At 46.0% G+C, this 17,469-nt stretch overlaps 1 protein-coding gene across 5 annotated transcripts in view; it reads right to left on the bottom strand.

Moving 5' to 3' along the window:
* Nucleotides 1–17,469, bottom strand: part of ZFAT (zinc finger and AT-hook domain containing) — a 352,244-nt gene that overhangs the window by 147,232 nt on the left and 187,543 nt on the right. For all 5 annotated transcript variants that reach the window (XM_063921238.1, XM_063921235.1, XM_063921239.1 and 2 more), the window contains exons 3-6: nucleotides 16,477–16,734; nucleotides 16,106–16,276; nucleotides 14,837–14,990; nucleotides 2,043–3,385 (exon numbers count right to left, since the gene is read on the bottom strand). In XM_063921238.1, the coding sequence (XP_063777308.1) occupies nucleotides 2,043–3,385; nucleotides 14,837–14,990; nucleotides 16,106–16,276; nucleotides 16,477–16,734 (1,926 nt within the window). The remainder of the gene's footprint in view (nucleotides 1–2,042; nucleotides 3,386–14,836; nucleotides 14,991–16,105; nucleotides 16,277–16,476; nucleotides 16,735–17,469) is intronic.

Raw genomic sequence — 17,469 nt, 5'->3', positions numbered from 1 at the left:
TATATAATTATATATATATATATATTATATATATATATATATATACATACATACTAGGGTCTCAATCTCTGCTGATAAGGTACCTGTCCACGCTGCCACAGCGCTATAAACCCATGCCGACACAATCGCCGGTCTGAGTAGTGTACCAGAATGTGCACGCTATCTGCAGGATCCCTGAGGATAGCTGTTACGTCAGGGCTACCTTTTGGGCAAACGTGACACCCTAGGGGAAGATTCCCATCGTATCCTGGCCCTAGTAGGGAAAGGATACTCCCTGAGAATTCTCTGTGGGAAACTGCAGTCTCTTGTCTGGAGATTCCCGCTCTTTTTCATCATGAGAGGAGGGAAATTTACCTCAGCTTTCTTTTCCCCTTAAACATGTGTACCCTTGTGTCAGGGACAGATGAGTCATCAGTGATATGCAAATCATCTTTTATTACAATAATCATATATTGAATACTTTTCTGACATTTTGGCTGTAACTTTGCATTATCGTAGTCGACACTGGAGTCAGACTCCGTGTCGATATCAGTGTCTATTATTTTGGATAGTGATCATTGAGAGACTCTGAAGGTCTCTGCGACATAGGGACAGACATGGGTAGATTCCCTGTCTGTTCTCTAATCTTTTGTGCAATAAATTCACCTCAGCACTTAATTACACATATCCAAACAGGTGTCGGCGTTGTCGACTGAGACACCCTCTCACACACATATTTGCTCCATCTCCTCCTTAGAGGAGCCTTTTACCTCAGACATGTCGACACACACGTACCGACACACCACACACTCAGGGAATGCTCATCTGAAAACAATTCCCCCATAAGGCCCTTTGGAGAAACAGAGAGAGAGTATGCCAGCACACAACCCAGCGCTATTAACCCAGGAATAACACAGTAACTTAATGTTAACCCAGTAGCTGCTGTTTATATTGATTTTTTCGCCTAATTATGTGCCCCCCCTCTCTTTTTACCCTCTTCTACCGTGTAACTGCAGGGGAGAGGCTGGGGAGCTTCCTCTCAGCGGTGCTGTGGATTAAAAACATGGCGCTGGTGAGTGCTGAGGAAGAAGCCCCGCCCCCTCGACGGCGGGCTTCTGTCCCGCTTTCATGTACAATTTTTGGCGGGGGCTCATACATATATACAGTGCCCAACTGTATATATGCAAACTTTTGCCAAAGAGGTCTCTAATTGCTGCCCAGGGGGCCCCCCCCCAATGCGCCCTGCACCCTTACAGTGACCGGAGTATGTGGGTGTAGTGTGGGAGCAATGGCGCACAACTGCAGTGCTGTGCGCTACCTCAGTGAAGACTGGAGTCTTCTGCCGCCGATTTCGAAGTCTTCTTGCTTCTTTCACCCAGCTTCTGTCTTCCGGCTCTGCGAGGGGGACGGCAGCGCGGCTCCGGGATCGGACGACGAGGGTGAGATCCTGTGTACGATCCCTCTGGAGCTAATGGTGTCCAGTAGCCTAAGAAGCAGGACCTATCTGCAGAGAGTAGGGTTGCTTCTCTCCCCTCAGTCCCACGATGCAGGGAGTCTGTTGCCAGCAGAGCTCCCTGAAAATAAAAAAAAACCTAACAAAATACTTTCTTACAGCAAGCTCAGGAGAGCTCACTAAACAGCACCCAGCTCGTCCGGGCACAGATTCAAACTGAGGTCTGGAGGAGGGACATAGAGGGAGGAGCCAGAGCACACCAGAATCTAAATTCTTTCTTAAAGTGCCCATGTCTCCTGCGGAGCCCGTCTATTCCCCATGGTCCTTACGGAGTCCCCAGCATCCACTAGGACGTTAGAGAGAGAGAGAAAAAAAAGGGACAGACTAGATGGGCCAAGTGGTTCTTATCTGCCGCCACATTATATGTTTCTATCTAGCACATGCTATTTAATGATGGCTAGAATGTTTGGTTGTTATCGGAAACACGTCCACTCTCCTTTAGAGATTTTATGGTCTTTACACAAGGTTGGATATTTGTAGAGATTAGATGGATTTTCATCTACTTGGGATATGCAAGTGTATTTTTCCTATAAACGCTCCCTCTCCTTACCACAATATTCACACTCCAGTTCACCATAAATCTTCCTGATTTTCTGAAATAAAACGGTGTTCAGCTGCCTCTTCTGCAATCCGTTCAGAATCGCCATAAACGCAGCCGTTTGCCCTGAGCTGTCCGGCGCAGAGTTCGGGGCGGGAAGCTGTTTGTGGTGCCCGGTATCTGCGCTATCCCGGTCACCTTGCTCGCTGCCACTCTGTTCAGGTCCAAATGCAACCTGTTCAGCAAAACCTTCTAACTCTGTGGGTTTTAAATGGGAGATTTCACTTGTAGCATGACTGACAGCCCCCGAACTGTTATTGTCACTTTGTACGTTTCCTAGATTAGCATATAAATGATTGTTCTCCTTCTCTGTCAAATGGTGGAAGAGCTCTTCATGAGACACCTCAGAAGACAGGTTTGGTGAGCCGGGCAGCTTTGTTGTGGTGCAGTCTGTTATACTATCTGCTCGCTCAAGTGACTCTTCATGGATTTTGGAAAGCAAGCCACCACGTTGTGCTCGTAAGTCCTGAGATTGCTCCAGATCCTGTGCACAGGTCGGAGGTTCCAGCATGGAAGACATGGCGACATCTTCAGCACTGGTACCGAGAGCCTCCTGCTGAATGTCGCTCCCAGGCTCCAAAAGACAAAAACTCTGATTGATGGAGTCGTTAAAAACTGAGTCCTCCCGTATATCAGGGTGAAATTCCTTGATGTGAGCTTTTAGTCTTACGGTGCTCACAAACTTTTTCAAACAGTGGGAGCACACATAGACGAAGGGGTGCTTCCGGATGTGCAGCTCAAGGGATTGGTACTTAGTTGCACCGTGGTCGCAGAGCTCGCAAGCAAACGGCCTCTCGTCACCGTGGACCAGCATATGCCGATCTCGCTCCAGCTCGTTTTTGAACTTGCGCTCGCAAATGTGACAATCGTAAAGGAGCTGCCTCTTCCCCTCTCTGGTGAGGAGCTTCAGCTCGTCAAAGGTCTCCAGCACTTTCTTGTCCAGCAGGTCGTGCGTCTCTTTCATGTGCTTGATGAGGTTCTTGATGTCCGAGTACTTCTTCTTGCAGAATCGGCAGTGCTGCTTGATCTTCTTATGAACGCGCTCCACGTGCACCTTGAGGTGTCCCTTGCTGAGGCAGCTGAAGGAGCAGTGGTCGCAGCTGAACTTCTCGCCTGTGTGCTTTCTCATGTGCACGCTGAGGTTGGCCTTGATGGCACTGGCGTAGTTGCAGAGGGGGCACTTGTACGGTTTCTCATTGGTGTGGATCCGCAGGTGGGCCTGCAGCGAGTGCTTAAATTTGAAGACCTTATTGCAGTATTCACAGGTGAAAATCTTCAGCTGGGTCGGACCTACTCTGAAAAAACAAAAACCATAAACAAAAATTAAATAAAGAGCTGGAGAGAGGAAAGAAAAGAGAGACAGTGGTGGGGGAAGAAAGAGAGAAAAGTATGATGGAGTGAGAGAGAAAAGGAATGTGAGGGAAAAAGAGAAGGGGAGTATGGAAAGAGAGAGAAGAGGACAGACGGATGGTGGGGGAGAGAGAAAAGGATGGAAGGAGGGAGAGAGGGAAAAGGATGGATGGCTGGATGAGGAGAGAGAAAAGGATGGAGGGAAAGGGAGAAAGAGAAAGAGGGGGAAGATGGGAGAGAGAGAGGGAAGTATGAGACAGACAGAGGCAGAGAGAAGGATGAAGGGAGAGAAAGAAATATAGAGGGAAAGAGAAAGGGAAGTATGGAGAGAGGAAAGGAGAGATGGAGAGGATAAGATTGCTTGGAGGGAGGAGAGGAGATAGAGGATAGAGGGGGAATGAGAGAGAGAAGAGAGTAAGTGAGGTAGATAGAGGGGGAGGATGTAGAGAGAGAGGGAAAGAGGGGGGGGAGGAGGGAAGGAGGAGGAGGGAAATAGGGAAGGAGGGGTGAGAGAAAAGGATGGAGGATGAAGGAAAGAAAGAAAAGTAGGGAGAGAAAGAGGGAGAAGAGTAAAGGATGGAGAGAAAGAATTTAAAAAGAAAGGGAAGAAGAGAGTGGAGGGGGGTGGAAGAGGAACAAGAGAGAGAGAGGGAGAGAGAAGGGAGAGAGGGAAGGAGGCAGAGGTCATAGAGAGAGAGGGAAGGATGGAGCGCGAGATATAGAGAGAAGGGAGGAGGGAGTAGAAGAAAGAGACGGAGAGTTGGAGGGAGGGGGAGAGAGAACGAACAAATGTTAAAAGGTTTCGATGATGCTAAAACATTATTCAGTAATCCTACGCTGAAGTTACCCAGTCTCGCATTTCAAAATATGAAATGGCTTATTAATTTGTGAAGGCTACACAGCAGTCAGATCTCATCGCCTGGGTAAGGCTGCCTAGGACACGCTATCAGCCAATTAGTGAGAACACAGCTACAGTGGCTTAGTATTTTGCAGCACAGTGAAAAGTGACGGGAAACACGATGAAAACTGGAAACGGTGTAGAAAAAGGTCACCCATGCAAAGCTAATAACTATGCTCTCCTTAATGTACACAGATGTATCGTGGTGCTGGAAAGTTATGTCTACATAAATGTGACCTAAAAATGAGCTCAGGTCTTCAACGAAGTCATAAAAATGGATAGAGAGTGCGCAATAAATCAATAGCACACGAACAGACATGCTTTTTCATTCATTATCCATCACAGTGATCCAACACTAAAACCTCTCTGTCGGATAAATATACAGACCTCTAAAGAACAGCGACTGGTGTGACCCACTTGTGGAGCAATGACTTCAGTTAAACATATACAGTAACTGTTGATCAGTCCACACATTCCGCGTTGCCAGATTTATGCCAATCTACCGTGATTAAAGTGTATATTACATAAGGATTGGCCGTACCCCTACCTTCAGGTCATGATATCACCTTAAAATCTGACTACTACTTGTGACGTGTGACGTAATCACATATGAGCTGATTCTGCATGTGAGCCAGGACGCCTAACGGGGGAAGCACACAAGGAACAGCAGATGGGCAGCAAAAAACTTACTAAGCATGCCGACACCAATTCTATAACACGTGCCAAAATCTTCAGCTAAACCCCTGCACACACAGGTAGCATTGCAATACATGCTCATCCCGAAAAGTGTTACAAAAAACACCCCAAAATTTTTTTTATAAAGGTGCAATCTGTAGCAGCCACTGTTTTTACTTTTTACTACACAGATTAGCGACATACCTTTACAGACTAACGCCATCTACACAAATTATTAAATTAACTAAAGAATCTTAAAACTGAAGATGAAAGATTCTTTAGTGGAATTAACCAATGAGATAAAGTTTAACCTTTTATCCATCAAGTAGATTTATCCAATTTTTTTTTTATAACTAGCACTTTCTGAACTTATTATTGGTAAAGCTGAAAGTTCTTAGTACCGCGGGACCATATCTGATTGCAGATCTACGTTCAAGGCTCTAATCTACATCCAAGTGAAATGAAAGCATCGGAATGTAAATCACTCCGGGGAACAAAATCTAGTGCGAAACTCAAGCTCCGTAATTCCTCTGACTCTGATTATTTCACATCAATTCAACACCTGACAGATCATCCCATCAGCGCGAGCCTTGTACCTTTCACCACTTTAATGTATTTTCATTTACTTCTCTTCCATTAAAAGTTATCAAACTATCACTGACAAGTGTGCTGGGGTTGTTCTTTTCCAGTAAGGCCGAAATGACAAAACGAGCACTTACTTTCACATACACGGGCATTTCACAGTACGGTATTAACACATCATTACTATGCAGCTGGTAACACAACAAAGCTCTGATTTGCTACCCCTTCGTCTCTTTACCTGCTGATGGTGGCCATCTTTTGTGTAATATTTTGCAATGGAATGTCGGTTAGACTAAAACCAGAGGCCTGTGAAATCTTCCCGTTGGAAAACGCAGGGATTCTCACATTAACATAAAGTAGTAAATCCGGCTATTGCGGCTTTGAGCAAAAAGCAGTCACTGTCTATTGAACAGAAGAGGCCCAGTGATTCTATTCTTGGTGAAGATGTGCGGCACAGGACCCCCCCCTGGGGCAGGGGCCTGCACCTATTATATATAAGGCACTGGTTCAATTGCACTATTTAGCTGTAGATTAAACACCAATATCATCACCAGCTACAAGGTGGGCACAAAATACATCACTGCATAGAAAAAGTAGGATTCTGGTTACCTACCGGTAAATCCTTTTCTCGTAGTCCAAAGAGGATGCTGGGGTCCACATTAGTACCATGGGTATAGACGGGTCCACCAGGAGCCATCGGCACTTTAAGAGTTTGAGAGTGTGGGCTGGCTCCTCCCTCTATGTCCCTCCTACCAGACTCAGTCTAGAAACTGTGCCAGAGGAGACGGACATCTTCGAGAGGAGGATTTAACACAGATAGAGGCAAAATTCATACCAGCTCACACATACAAGGCACATCAAGCTAACTTATCTTGAACACTCAGCAACCGCTGAAACATTACTTACCAAGTAACAATGCAGTACTCAACTAAAGCGAAGTTGTACTGAACCAAATAATGATAGCAGGAAAACGAAGCGCTGGGCGGGCGCCCAGCATCCTCTACTGACTACGAGAAAAGGATTTACCGGTAGGTAACCAAAATCCTATTTTCTCTTACGTCCTAGAGGATGCTGGAGTCCACATTAGTACCATGGGGATGTACCAAAGCTCTCAGAATGGGAGGGAGGGCGCGGAGGCTCCTGCAGAACTGATTCACTGAACTTCAGATCATCAGAGGCCAAAGTATCGAACTTGTAGAACTTTGCAAACGTGTTCGACCAAGACCAAGTTGCAGCTCGGCAAAGTTGTAAAGCCGAGACACCCTGGGCAGCCGGCCAGGTATACCCCACCTTACAAGTAGAGTGGGCCTTGACAGTCGTAGGACACGTCAATCCTGCCGTAGAATACGCATGCTAGATAGTGAACCTGATCCAGCGAGAGATCGTCTGCTTAGAAGCAGGACACCCAATTTTCTTGGGAACATACGGGACAAACAGAGAGTCCGATTTTCTGTGACGAGCAGTCCTCTTCACATAGATTTTCAGAGCCCTTACAACATCCAAGGACTTTGATGAAATTGAGGAGTCAGTAGCCAGTGGCACCACAATAGGTTGGTTGATATGAAATGCCCACACAACCTTTGGAAGAAACTGCTGGCGTGTCCGGAGCTCAGCTCTATCTTCGTGGACAAAGTCCCCAACTACGACACACGTCTAGCAGAAGCTAAGGCCAACAACGTGACAGCCTTCCATGTAAGAAATTTGACCTCAACCCCCTGTAGAGGCTCGAACCAGTCCGATTGAAGGAACTGCAACACCACGTTAAGGTCCCAAGGTGCCGTACGTGGCACAAAGGGAGGTTGGATTTGCAGAACTCCCTTCAAAAAGGTCTGAATCTCAGGGAGGGCAGCCAATTGTTTCTGAAAGAAAATGGACAGGGCCAAAATCTGGACCTTCACAGATACCAACCTCAGGCCCATATCCACACCCACTTGTAGGAAGAGGAGAAACCGTCCCTGTTGAAACTTCACCGCAGGTAATTTCTTGGACTCACACCAAGATACATACCTTTTCCAAATTCGATGGTAATGTTTAGACGTTACCCCTTTCCTAGCCTGCATCAGGGTAGGAATAACCTTGTTCGGCATGCACTTTCGAGCTAGTATCAGGTGTTCAAACTCCATGCCCTCAAACGTAGCCGCGGTAAGTCTTGATAGGCAAACGGCCCCTGCTGCAGTAGGTCCTCCTGAAGAGGAAGAGGCAGTAGATCCGCGTACCAAGCCCTTCTTGGTCAGTCTGGAGCAATGAGGGTCGCTTGAACCCTTGTTCTCCTTACGAGCTTTAGAACTCTTGGGATGAGTGGAGGTGGAGGAAACACGTTTACCGACTGGAACACCCACGGAGTCACTAGGGCGTCCACCGCCACTGCTTGCGGGTCCCTCGACCTGGAACAATACCGCCGAAGCTTCTTGTTGAGACGAGAGGCCATCATGTCGATCTGGGGTACGCCCCAAAGATCTGTTACCTCCTTGAACACCTCTGGATGGAGACCCCACTCCCCTGGAAGGGGATCGTGTCTGCTGAGGAAGTCCGCTTCCCAGTTGTCTACTCCTGGAATGAAGATTGCTGACAGCGCCAACGCGTGTTTTTCTACCCAGAGGATGATTCCGGTTACCTCTGACATTGCAGCTCTGCTCTTCGTTCTGCCCTGTCGGTTTATGTAAGCCACTGTTGTCACATTGTCCGACTGCACTTGAACGGCCGATTTCTCAGTAGATGGGCCGCTTGGAGAAGACCGTTGTAGACGACTCTTAGTTCCAGAATGTTTATCAGCAGGCCGGCTTCCAGACTTGACTACCTTCCTTGGAAGGATTCCCCTTGAGTGACTGCGCCCCAGCCCCGGAGACTTGCATCCGCGGTTAGAAGGATCCAGTCCTGAATCCCGAACCTGCGGCCCTCCAGAAGATGAGGCAGTTGCAGCCACCAGAGGAGTGAAATCCTGGCCTTTGGTGACAGACGTATTCTCTGGTGTATGTGTAGATGGGATCCCAACCACTTGTCCAGGAGATCCAGTTGGAAGGACCGAGCATGAAACCTCCCGTACTGCAGAGCCTCGTAAGAGGCCACCATCTTTCCCAGAAGGCGAATACACTGATGAACCAACAACCGGGTTGGCTTCAGGACATCCCGGACCATCGTTTGAAGCACTAACGCCTTTTCCCCTGGAAGAAACACCCTCTGCACTTCCGTGTCGAGGATCATTCCCAGAAAGGACAACCTCCTGGTTGGTTCCAAATGAGATTTTGGAAGATTCAGGATCCAACCATGTTCCCTGAGAAGCTGGGTCGTGAGAGCTATGGACCATAACAGCTTCTCCGTGGACGATGCCTTTATCAACAGATCGTCCAGATACCGAATTATATTCACCCCCTGTCTGCGGAGGAGAATCATCATTTCCGCTATCACCTTGGTGAATACCCTCGGTGCTGTGGGGAGGCCAAATGGTAGGGCCTGGAACTGAAAATGACAGTGCAACAGTGCGAATCGAAGATAAGCTTGATGCGGCAGCCAAATCGGAATGTGGAGGTACACATCCTTGATATCCAGGGATACCAGGAATTCCCCCTCCTCCAGACCTGATATCACTGCCCTTAAGAGACTCCATTTTGTACTTGAACTACCTCAGAAAGGAGTTTAGTGATCTTAAGTTCAGAATTGGCCTGACCGAACCATCCATCCGGTTTTGGTACCACGAAAAGGTTTGAATAGTAACCTTTGTTTTGCATATGAAGTGGTACTGGCACAATGACCTGTGCCTCCACCAACTTCTGGACGGCTTCTTGCAGGACAGTCCTGTCTGCCAGCAGAGCTGGCAAGCCCGATTTGAAAAATCGGTAAGGAGGGAGATTTTGAAATTCCAGCCTGTACCCCTGAGACACAATATCTTGCACCCAGGGGTCCAGGCTGGATGACACCCAGACGTGACTGGAATGCCCGAGTCTTGCTCCCTCCAGTACTTTGGTGTACCAGCTGCAGGTTTCCTGGAATTGGGCCGACCTCCCCGAAAGAAGGTGTTGGACGGCTTGGCCTTTCTGGGCTTGGTAGACCGAAAGGGCTGTGATGAAGCTGAAGAAAAGGGTAGCTGAGGGAAGAAAAGGTGACTTACCAGCCATAGCCGTGGAGATCCACGCATCTAACGCTTCCCCAAAGAGAGCCTGACCTGTGTTGGGTAGGGTCTCCACACTTCTCCTGGATTCCGCATCGGCAGACCACTGGCGCAACCACAGTCCTCGACTAGCTGATACAGACATGGAAGAAATTCCTGCAGCCATGGAACCCAGGTCTTTCATGGATATAATCAGAAATCCTGCCGAATCCTGAATGTTACGTAAAAATCACATTTCTCCATAGTATCCAAGTCTTCAAGTAATGTGCCTGACCACTTTATTATAGCTTTGGCAATCCAAGCACTGGCAATAGTGGGACGTAGTATTGCCCCAGAAGCCGTGTACATGGATTTGAACGTATTATCAATTTTACGATCAGCCGGCTCTTTCAAGGCAGTAGATCCTGGAACAGGTAAAACCACCTTTTTTGAGAGTCTGGATACTGACGCGTCAACAATAGGCGGTTTTTCCCTATCCTCTACGGGAAAGGAAATGCCACCAGAACCCTTTTAGGAATCTGGAATTTTTTATCCGGGTCTTCCCAAGCCTTTTCAAAAATAGCATTTAATTCCTTTGACGCAGGGAAGGTTAGCGAGGATTTCTTATTTCCAGTGAAGTAAGCTTCTCAACCTGTTCAGGTGTTGTATCAGCAATATTCAACACATCTCTAATAGCCTCTATCATCAACTGCACCCCTTTTGCAAGAAATGCTGCCCCACGCAACACATCCCCGTCACCATTTGCAGTGTCAGAATCGGTATCCGTCTCATCCTGCATGATCTGCGCAAGAGCACGTTTATGTGAATATACAGCGGGGAGTCCTGGAGGTACCAGAACTGGGCCAGACTGCCATAGAGTTCTGTAAAGCCTGAGTTGCAGATTCATTTTGTGCAACCCTATTTGAAATCTGAGAAATCATAGATTTGATAGAGGATAACCACTCAGGCTCCCTTGCTGGTTATCTGTGCTAAATCAGTGCAATCCTGATTACATGGAATGGGACCATCCTGAGAGGACATATCCTCTGCAGCATATGACACAGAGTCCCTGGACATTGCTTAATGGAGACCACAGACACTCCACACACACACAGGGGAGGACAGACAGAGTTTCACCCCAAGAATGGCAAGACAGACACAGAGATTGGTGCCAACTGATAATGTCGGTATTATCTTAGACCGCAAAGCTATACCCCTTTGTACACTATTACCGTTGAGCCGCTATGGCCGCTAGACTACGTGCGCGTGCTACGCACTTTGTACGCTATTTGCGTACAGAGTCCTCCGCGTGGTACGCACTTGGCGTATACAGGCCGCGCTGAGTGTACAGAGAACACACAGCGAGCGCACACACAATTAATAACCTTTAAACCTTGTTAACGATATAACGTAATGATATGCTTATACTTTAAACCCTTAACAGCAAAGTACTGTAATGATGTAATACCTTTAAACCTTAAGTAGCACTGGCGATACAAAGTATCCGCAGTGCGTACACCTTAACAATGCTTATACACCTTAAACAGGTTAAACTACTTTAAAGCCCAGGCAGGAAAGTGAAAACACAACACTGTTTTGTAGTTGAAACCACAGGGTTCTAAGGCCTCCGTGGATTTGTTCCAAAAAGGTAAAAACAATACAATTTATACACTACAGGCTAACAAGTAAATCTAAACAGAATAATGGCTACAGAGAATGTACGTACGTGAGAATATTCGCAAGCGCTTCCCGGATCCGGTCCTCCGCTCATCAGGTAGATAGTGTTCAGAGTCTTTGATAGTGACCTGGCCTGCAGCTCGCTCTTTATTCAGTAGATCAAGGCATAATACAATAGACACTGTGTGCTCTTCTTCCATTGGTTAGGGGGTGGGACATGTCCTGCACCGGGGACCATTGGTTAGTTCAAGAAGTGGGCGATGGCTAGGACTTGGGATGTGGTTTCTGTTGTTTACATCTGAGTTCCCGCCCCACGATCAGTTAAACCCATCACATTAAACATAAATCTGGTATTATTAATATCTTAATGAGGTAAGTTTTAACAATGTTCTTATTCCCACCAGATTAATGTTCACGTGACTCTGAACAATATGATCCCACACATGATATTACTATCTTCAAGATATTCATAGCTCCACATATTCATATATATATATATATATATATATTTTTTTTTTTTTTATATATATATATATATATTTATACACACACACATACATATATATGTATACACACACACACACTCCTGCTATTACAATTTGTTAGGAATTATATTTATTCATATATATATATATATATATATATATATATATATATATATATACATATATATATACACATATATAATATATATAAATGAATACCTCTATCTCCATGGATTTTGGACTAGGAATGTTAGTATCCTAAATTCCTATCTGTCTGGTTTTGTTGTGGTTAGCTATTGTTTCTGATCTTCCAAACATACTCGGCTCCTGGGCATTGTTCACCCTTGTTTGTCCCTTACTTTCAGGTGAGACAATGACAACTCAGCACTCATTATTCTGAAGAGAAACCTGGCCATCTTAGTAAACAAAGGTGTATGCCCTCTTCATAGAATCTCAAAGTTTAGTGTAAATAAGGCCATTGTATCTCAGTATGTGGGAGATTTAATTTGTGTGTGACTGGGTTCCATTCTCGTTCCCTCCACATTCTTAATATATTTTAAATACAATTTATATCTATATTCTACTTCTGCACATAACTATACGCAGGAACATGCGATTTTCCTCTAACCAACACCAGTATGTTTCCCTTAAAATACCCTACAGCTGGATACTAGACATCACCTTCCAACCTTTATCTGACCCTTCCTATCATGCAAAGGCGAATCTCTCTGTCCAGGAACTGTTTACACTAATAATACTCGCTGACATGGTCTAGGGGAACTATATCTAAAATGTACGCTATATGGGTTAAACATGCAATGTTCTAATAACACGCTACGCGCTCACAAACTCCGCCGTAAATACCCATATCATGCGCACGATCGCCGGAGCGATCCTACGCAAATTGCGGATATGTGCACACACGGCGTACTGAGTGCACGAGCAGCGGGCATGTGCATGGGGTTAGTACAAGGCATATGCATTATGATATTTTTCGACTTGACACAACCCACACACAGCACTTTTAATGTAAAGGGAGACCCCTACTAGCGCTGACTGTGCACCATAATAGGTTACAAAGTTATAATGCAGCCTCCCCCCCTTCTACAACCTCCTGGTACCGTGAGAGATAGCTGGAGTTGCTGTGGAGGGACTTGCTCTTCCTGGACAGCGCTGTGCAGGCAAGAAAATGGCGCAGAACGCTGCTGGGTCTGCTCCGAGAAGCTCCGCCCCCAAAATTATGCTGTCTTCCCGCTCTTCACAAGGATTATACTGGCCTGAGGATTGATGCTGGCTGAGATCCGGGGACCCTGACAGGCTTGTTGACCAGTGCAGGGTTCAGGCACTGGCTCAGGGCGCCCCTCACAGCACCGCACTAAGTACCGCTGAGCCTCCGGAGCGCAGTTAGTACTGCGCTCCTACCCTGTTGCCGCCATCTTCACACCGGCCCCCCGCTTGCTAGGGGGGGTCGGTGACTCATTCGCCACTGATCTTCAGCTCTGTAAGGAGGTGGCGGCATGCTGCTGGGGTGGGCGATCCCCTTTGGCGGGGAACGATCTATCCCCTCAGGAGCTCAGTGTCCTGTCAGCATAAATAGTGGCTCAGACCCCGCAGGGCGGACACTACTCCCCCCCTCCTTAGTCCCACAAAGCAGGGAGGCTGTTGTCAGCAGCCTCCCTGTAAAATAATAAACTCTAAAAAAAAAAAAACTTTACTAAAGAAGCTCTGTAGAGCTCCCCTAGCTGTGACCGGCTCCTCCGGGCACATTTTCTAAACTGAGTCTGGTAGGAGGGGCATAGAGGGAGGAGCCAGCCCTCACTCTCAAACTCTTAAAGTGCCTATGGCTCCTGGTGGACCCATCTATACCCATGGTACTAATGTGGAACCCAGCATCCTCTAGGACAGGGGTTCTCAAACTCGGTCCTCAGGACCCCACACAGTGCATGTTTTGCAGGTAACCCAGTAAGTGCACAGGTGCATTAATTACTCACAGACACATTTTAAAAGGTCCACAGGTGGAGCTAATTATTTTACTTGTGATTCTGTGAGGAGACCTGCAAAACATGCACTGTGTGGGGTCCTGAGGACCGAGTTTGAGAACCTGTGCTCTAGGACGTAAGAGAAATAATACAGATCGTGATTTATAAAAGATTAATGACCCATTGATGGCAATATCCAAACTTGATACCATGGTGTGTTTATACAGCTACCCTTTTTTAAGACTAGAGTGCAACAAAAAAAAAAAAAAGAAGAAAATCATGAGAGAGCGTGAGGAGTTCAATGGTTAAGAAGATACTTATTATACAGCAGTGACAATATACAGTAATCCAATACTCTGTATTTGACGGACATGCACCAGCAACCTGAACTACACCACCAGAATGTGGAAAGGGAAGATCAGCGGACACAAAGCAGAGCACTGGCCAGCCCCCACCCCATTAGTTGTGTGCTACAGTGGCCATACAGTAGGTTAAACTCTGTACTAGTAATGTGGATAATAGCGGTTTCACCAAGCAGCCGCAACAAGCAACAAACTCTGGATAGGGAAACATTATGGCAGATTATAGTCCATCAGTAGTTCAGTAACTTAAAGAGAATCTCTATTTCCTTTATAAAATAGAGGGATCCGCAACCCTCTGTTTTCACAGTTGTTCATTAAAAAAGCAATTCTTATTCAACACAGAGGAATGTAATTCCCCGGAGTTACTGAGAAAGTGACAGCAACCCAATTATGTGAGAGTGGAATGATTTGCGTAATAGAACAGGGAGCCCAATTATCAGCCGGCAATGCAGAGTTTTGTATACGCACACTAGTAATGGTTACAGCACGTCGGGAGAATTGTGGTAACTGTGTGATGGGTGATTTGTTAGGGGTCAGAGGCGAGTTACTGAACTGCAATTGGATGATCAATCACATGACTTCACCCGCAACCCTACCGCCGCCGCTAATAGCCACTTAAACAGATATACAAGCCTAAAATACCATTGCTGCTACCTGCTTGGATTAGCAGACTGTTCCTGGGGTACTTGCTGGATGGCGTACTCCTGGTATCCCCTTCTCTGCCCCTGCTCTGGATCAGCCGGCTGAGCGTTTGCCTCAGGCTCGGCCGCTGGGGCCGCAGCTTCAATAGGAATGATTTTTGTTGCTCCTGTGGGATTCATACAAAATGAAACATATTATGATTCTGTAGTGAGAACCGTGCCTTAGGGATTGCTGTGCCAGTGTATCATACTGGAAGACAACCTGGTGGGTCAGAACCAGGGAGAGACAACAAATAATAAATTTTATGATCAAAACGGCTTAAGTTAAGGATGTTACAGTAGCTGTCTCACCAACTGGGAATTTCCAGCACGGTGACCCAGTGGACGTATCGTCCAAGCATTATACACATACAATTTGTGTCTTCACCACCAGCACATAAAACAAGGTGGTTGTAGGTGGAGGCTATTGTCAGGAAGCAATCCTAACCACTGTGTAGGGTCTCCTATAGTCCTTTCTGACTAGCCAGCATTAGCTTACACATAAAGTAATCTGGGTTGCTATGACTAATAATGAGTGTTAATGTGAGGACAGCCTATGTTCTGGCCCGCTGAGCATGCTGGGAAACATCCTGTGATATCACTAAGCTGCCAGTTTTCAGCCCATTGGCTCTGCATGATCACATGATCTCAGCGTCACCGTAAATCTGAGCAACCCTTTATGCAAGCAACCTGTACTGACTATTAATGGGGACTGTAAATGTAAAACTCTTGTTTGCATAACTGTGACTGGCACTGAAAAAAACGATAAACTAAAAACAATTTATTTCGGTCGTTTTGTGGACTTGGCTACACCCCGAATTATGTCATACCCTAACAGCAAAAATATCACTCTATCCCTTGCCATTGGGCTGCTATTGTGAGAAACTAAGTTTGAAAGGAAAGCTTGAAGGGAGTACAGTATGATAGCGGAATTAGGAGACAATGGGGAAGAGAAGTCAAACAATGCAAGCAGCACCATAGAAAGAACAGCAAGGATATTTGTATGCAGTCATAACATTATGCAGTTGAGCAATTACATTAGAAAAAGAAATGAAAGGAAAATGACACATCATATGGTATTAGTGTGCAATGCAGGTATCTTTGTTATGTCATTATCTCATTTTCTGTTTGTAATGCTTTCTAATACACAGTCTGCTGCTCTGACACCGCACGTCTTGCTGCTTCTGCGCTGACTTGGTCTCGTGTCATGGATACGTATGCAACACAAAATCAGCCATGATACCTGGAATAGCTTCATGTGCAGTCAGAAGGACGCTGACAATGGGATTCACTCCCTGGGTCTTCTCAGCCTCTTTCGATTGTAGAGTTCTCTCAGTCTTCTGAAGGCGCGACCGCTTCGTCTGCTTTTCCTTTTCATAGTCAGACAGTATAAACTTCCCCTCAAAGTCATTGCCTAAAGAAAGTACACAGGGCATCAACCAAACACGATGCAGACGTTCTAAAATTGAGAAATTTAGTTCAGTCCAACAGTGCAAAGCATAGTTGGTCCAGAAGGGGTTAAAACCATCACAACTGAGAGGGGGTGGGGGGGGACAACACACACATGAAACACAATAATCCAGTGACGACTATGATAAACACTTTTCTTTTTACCTTGAGTGACGTCATCGTCATCATTCAGCACAATGATGCAGATGTGTTTCTTCAGCTGCCTGATGTTACAGAAGGTTCTGCTGCATTTCCGGCATTCCAGGTTGTCGGGTAACGGCTCCGGGGAGAGACGCGCTTCTTTGGCTTCCAGCTGGTTTTCTTTGGGAAGGCTTCCATTGTTCTCTGCAGGCTCTTCCTCCGCAAACGGCTTCTTAGTGGAACCCTTGGGACGCCCTCTTTTCCTTTTCACCACAGACAACTCTACGCAGGATATGAAACAAAAAGTTCAAACACACAACAGTAAAGTCAAAGTTTAGAAAAAGCAAAAACAAACATAAATGAGCTTATAGGAACGTGACAGACACTAGAAAAGAAAATGAGTTTTAAAGGAAATAATTAACTCTACAGCTGTCGACGAACCAGGATATACTGTATTGTATACAATCTGGGGGTACAACAGTAATAAAACAGAATAAATTCAGGGCGCTGCAACTTACCCACACCAAAACACTAAGAGGGAACTCAATTACTGCCGAATTTTTCGACAGTCGGAAAATCTGTACTAATTTGACTATTGTGTATCCGGGTATGGGTCATTAGGTCGACCACTATTGGTCGACATGGTCACTAGGTCGACATGGAAAAAGGACAACATGAGGGTTTTTTTTTTTTACTTTTTTTGGTGTCGTTTTCTTCGTAAAGTGACGGAGAACCACAATTAGTGCACTGTGTCCCCTCGCATGGCTCGCTTCGTGTAGGTTACTATTCCCAATCGTAGTCCACGTGTATCGTAAAGTATGAAAAAGTTCCAAAAATGTCGACCTAGTGACCATGTCGACCAATAGTGGTCGACCTAATGATCGTCGACCTAAGTGTTGTCGACCTAATGACTGTATCCTGTGTATTCAATAGCGAGTGTTTCCACCCGTTTTTTTAATCCATTTTCGTTTGGTTGTTGTTTTTTTCCCCAAATCGGCATGGGCGAAAACGGACCAA

Source organism: Pseudophryne corroboree, chromosome 5 (genome assembly GCF_028390025.1).
Source record: "Pseudophryne corroboree isolate aPseCor3 chromosome 5, aPseCor3.hap2, whole genome shotgun sequence".
NCBI classification, from domain to species: Eukaryota; Metazoa; Chordata; class Amphibia; order Anura; family Myobatrachidae; genus Pseudophryne; species Pseudophryne corroboree.
Note: the sequence above shows the minus strand (reverse complement) of the source record. Positions and strands in the feature narration are given on the sequence as shown.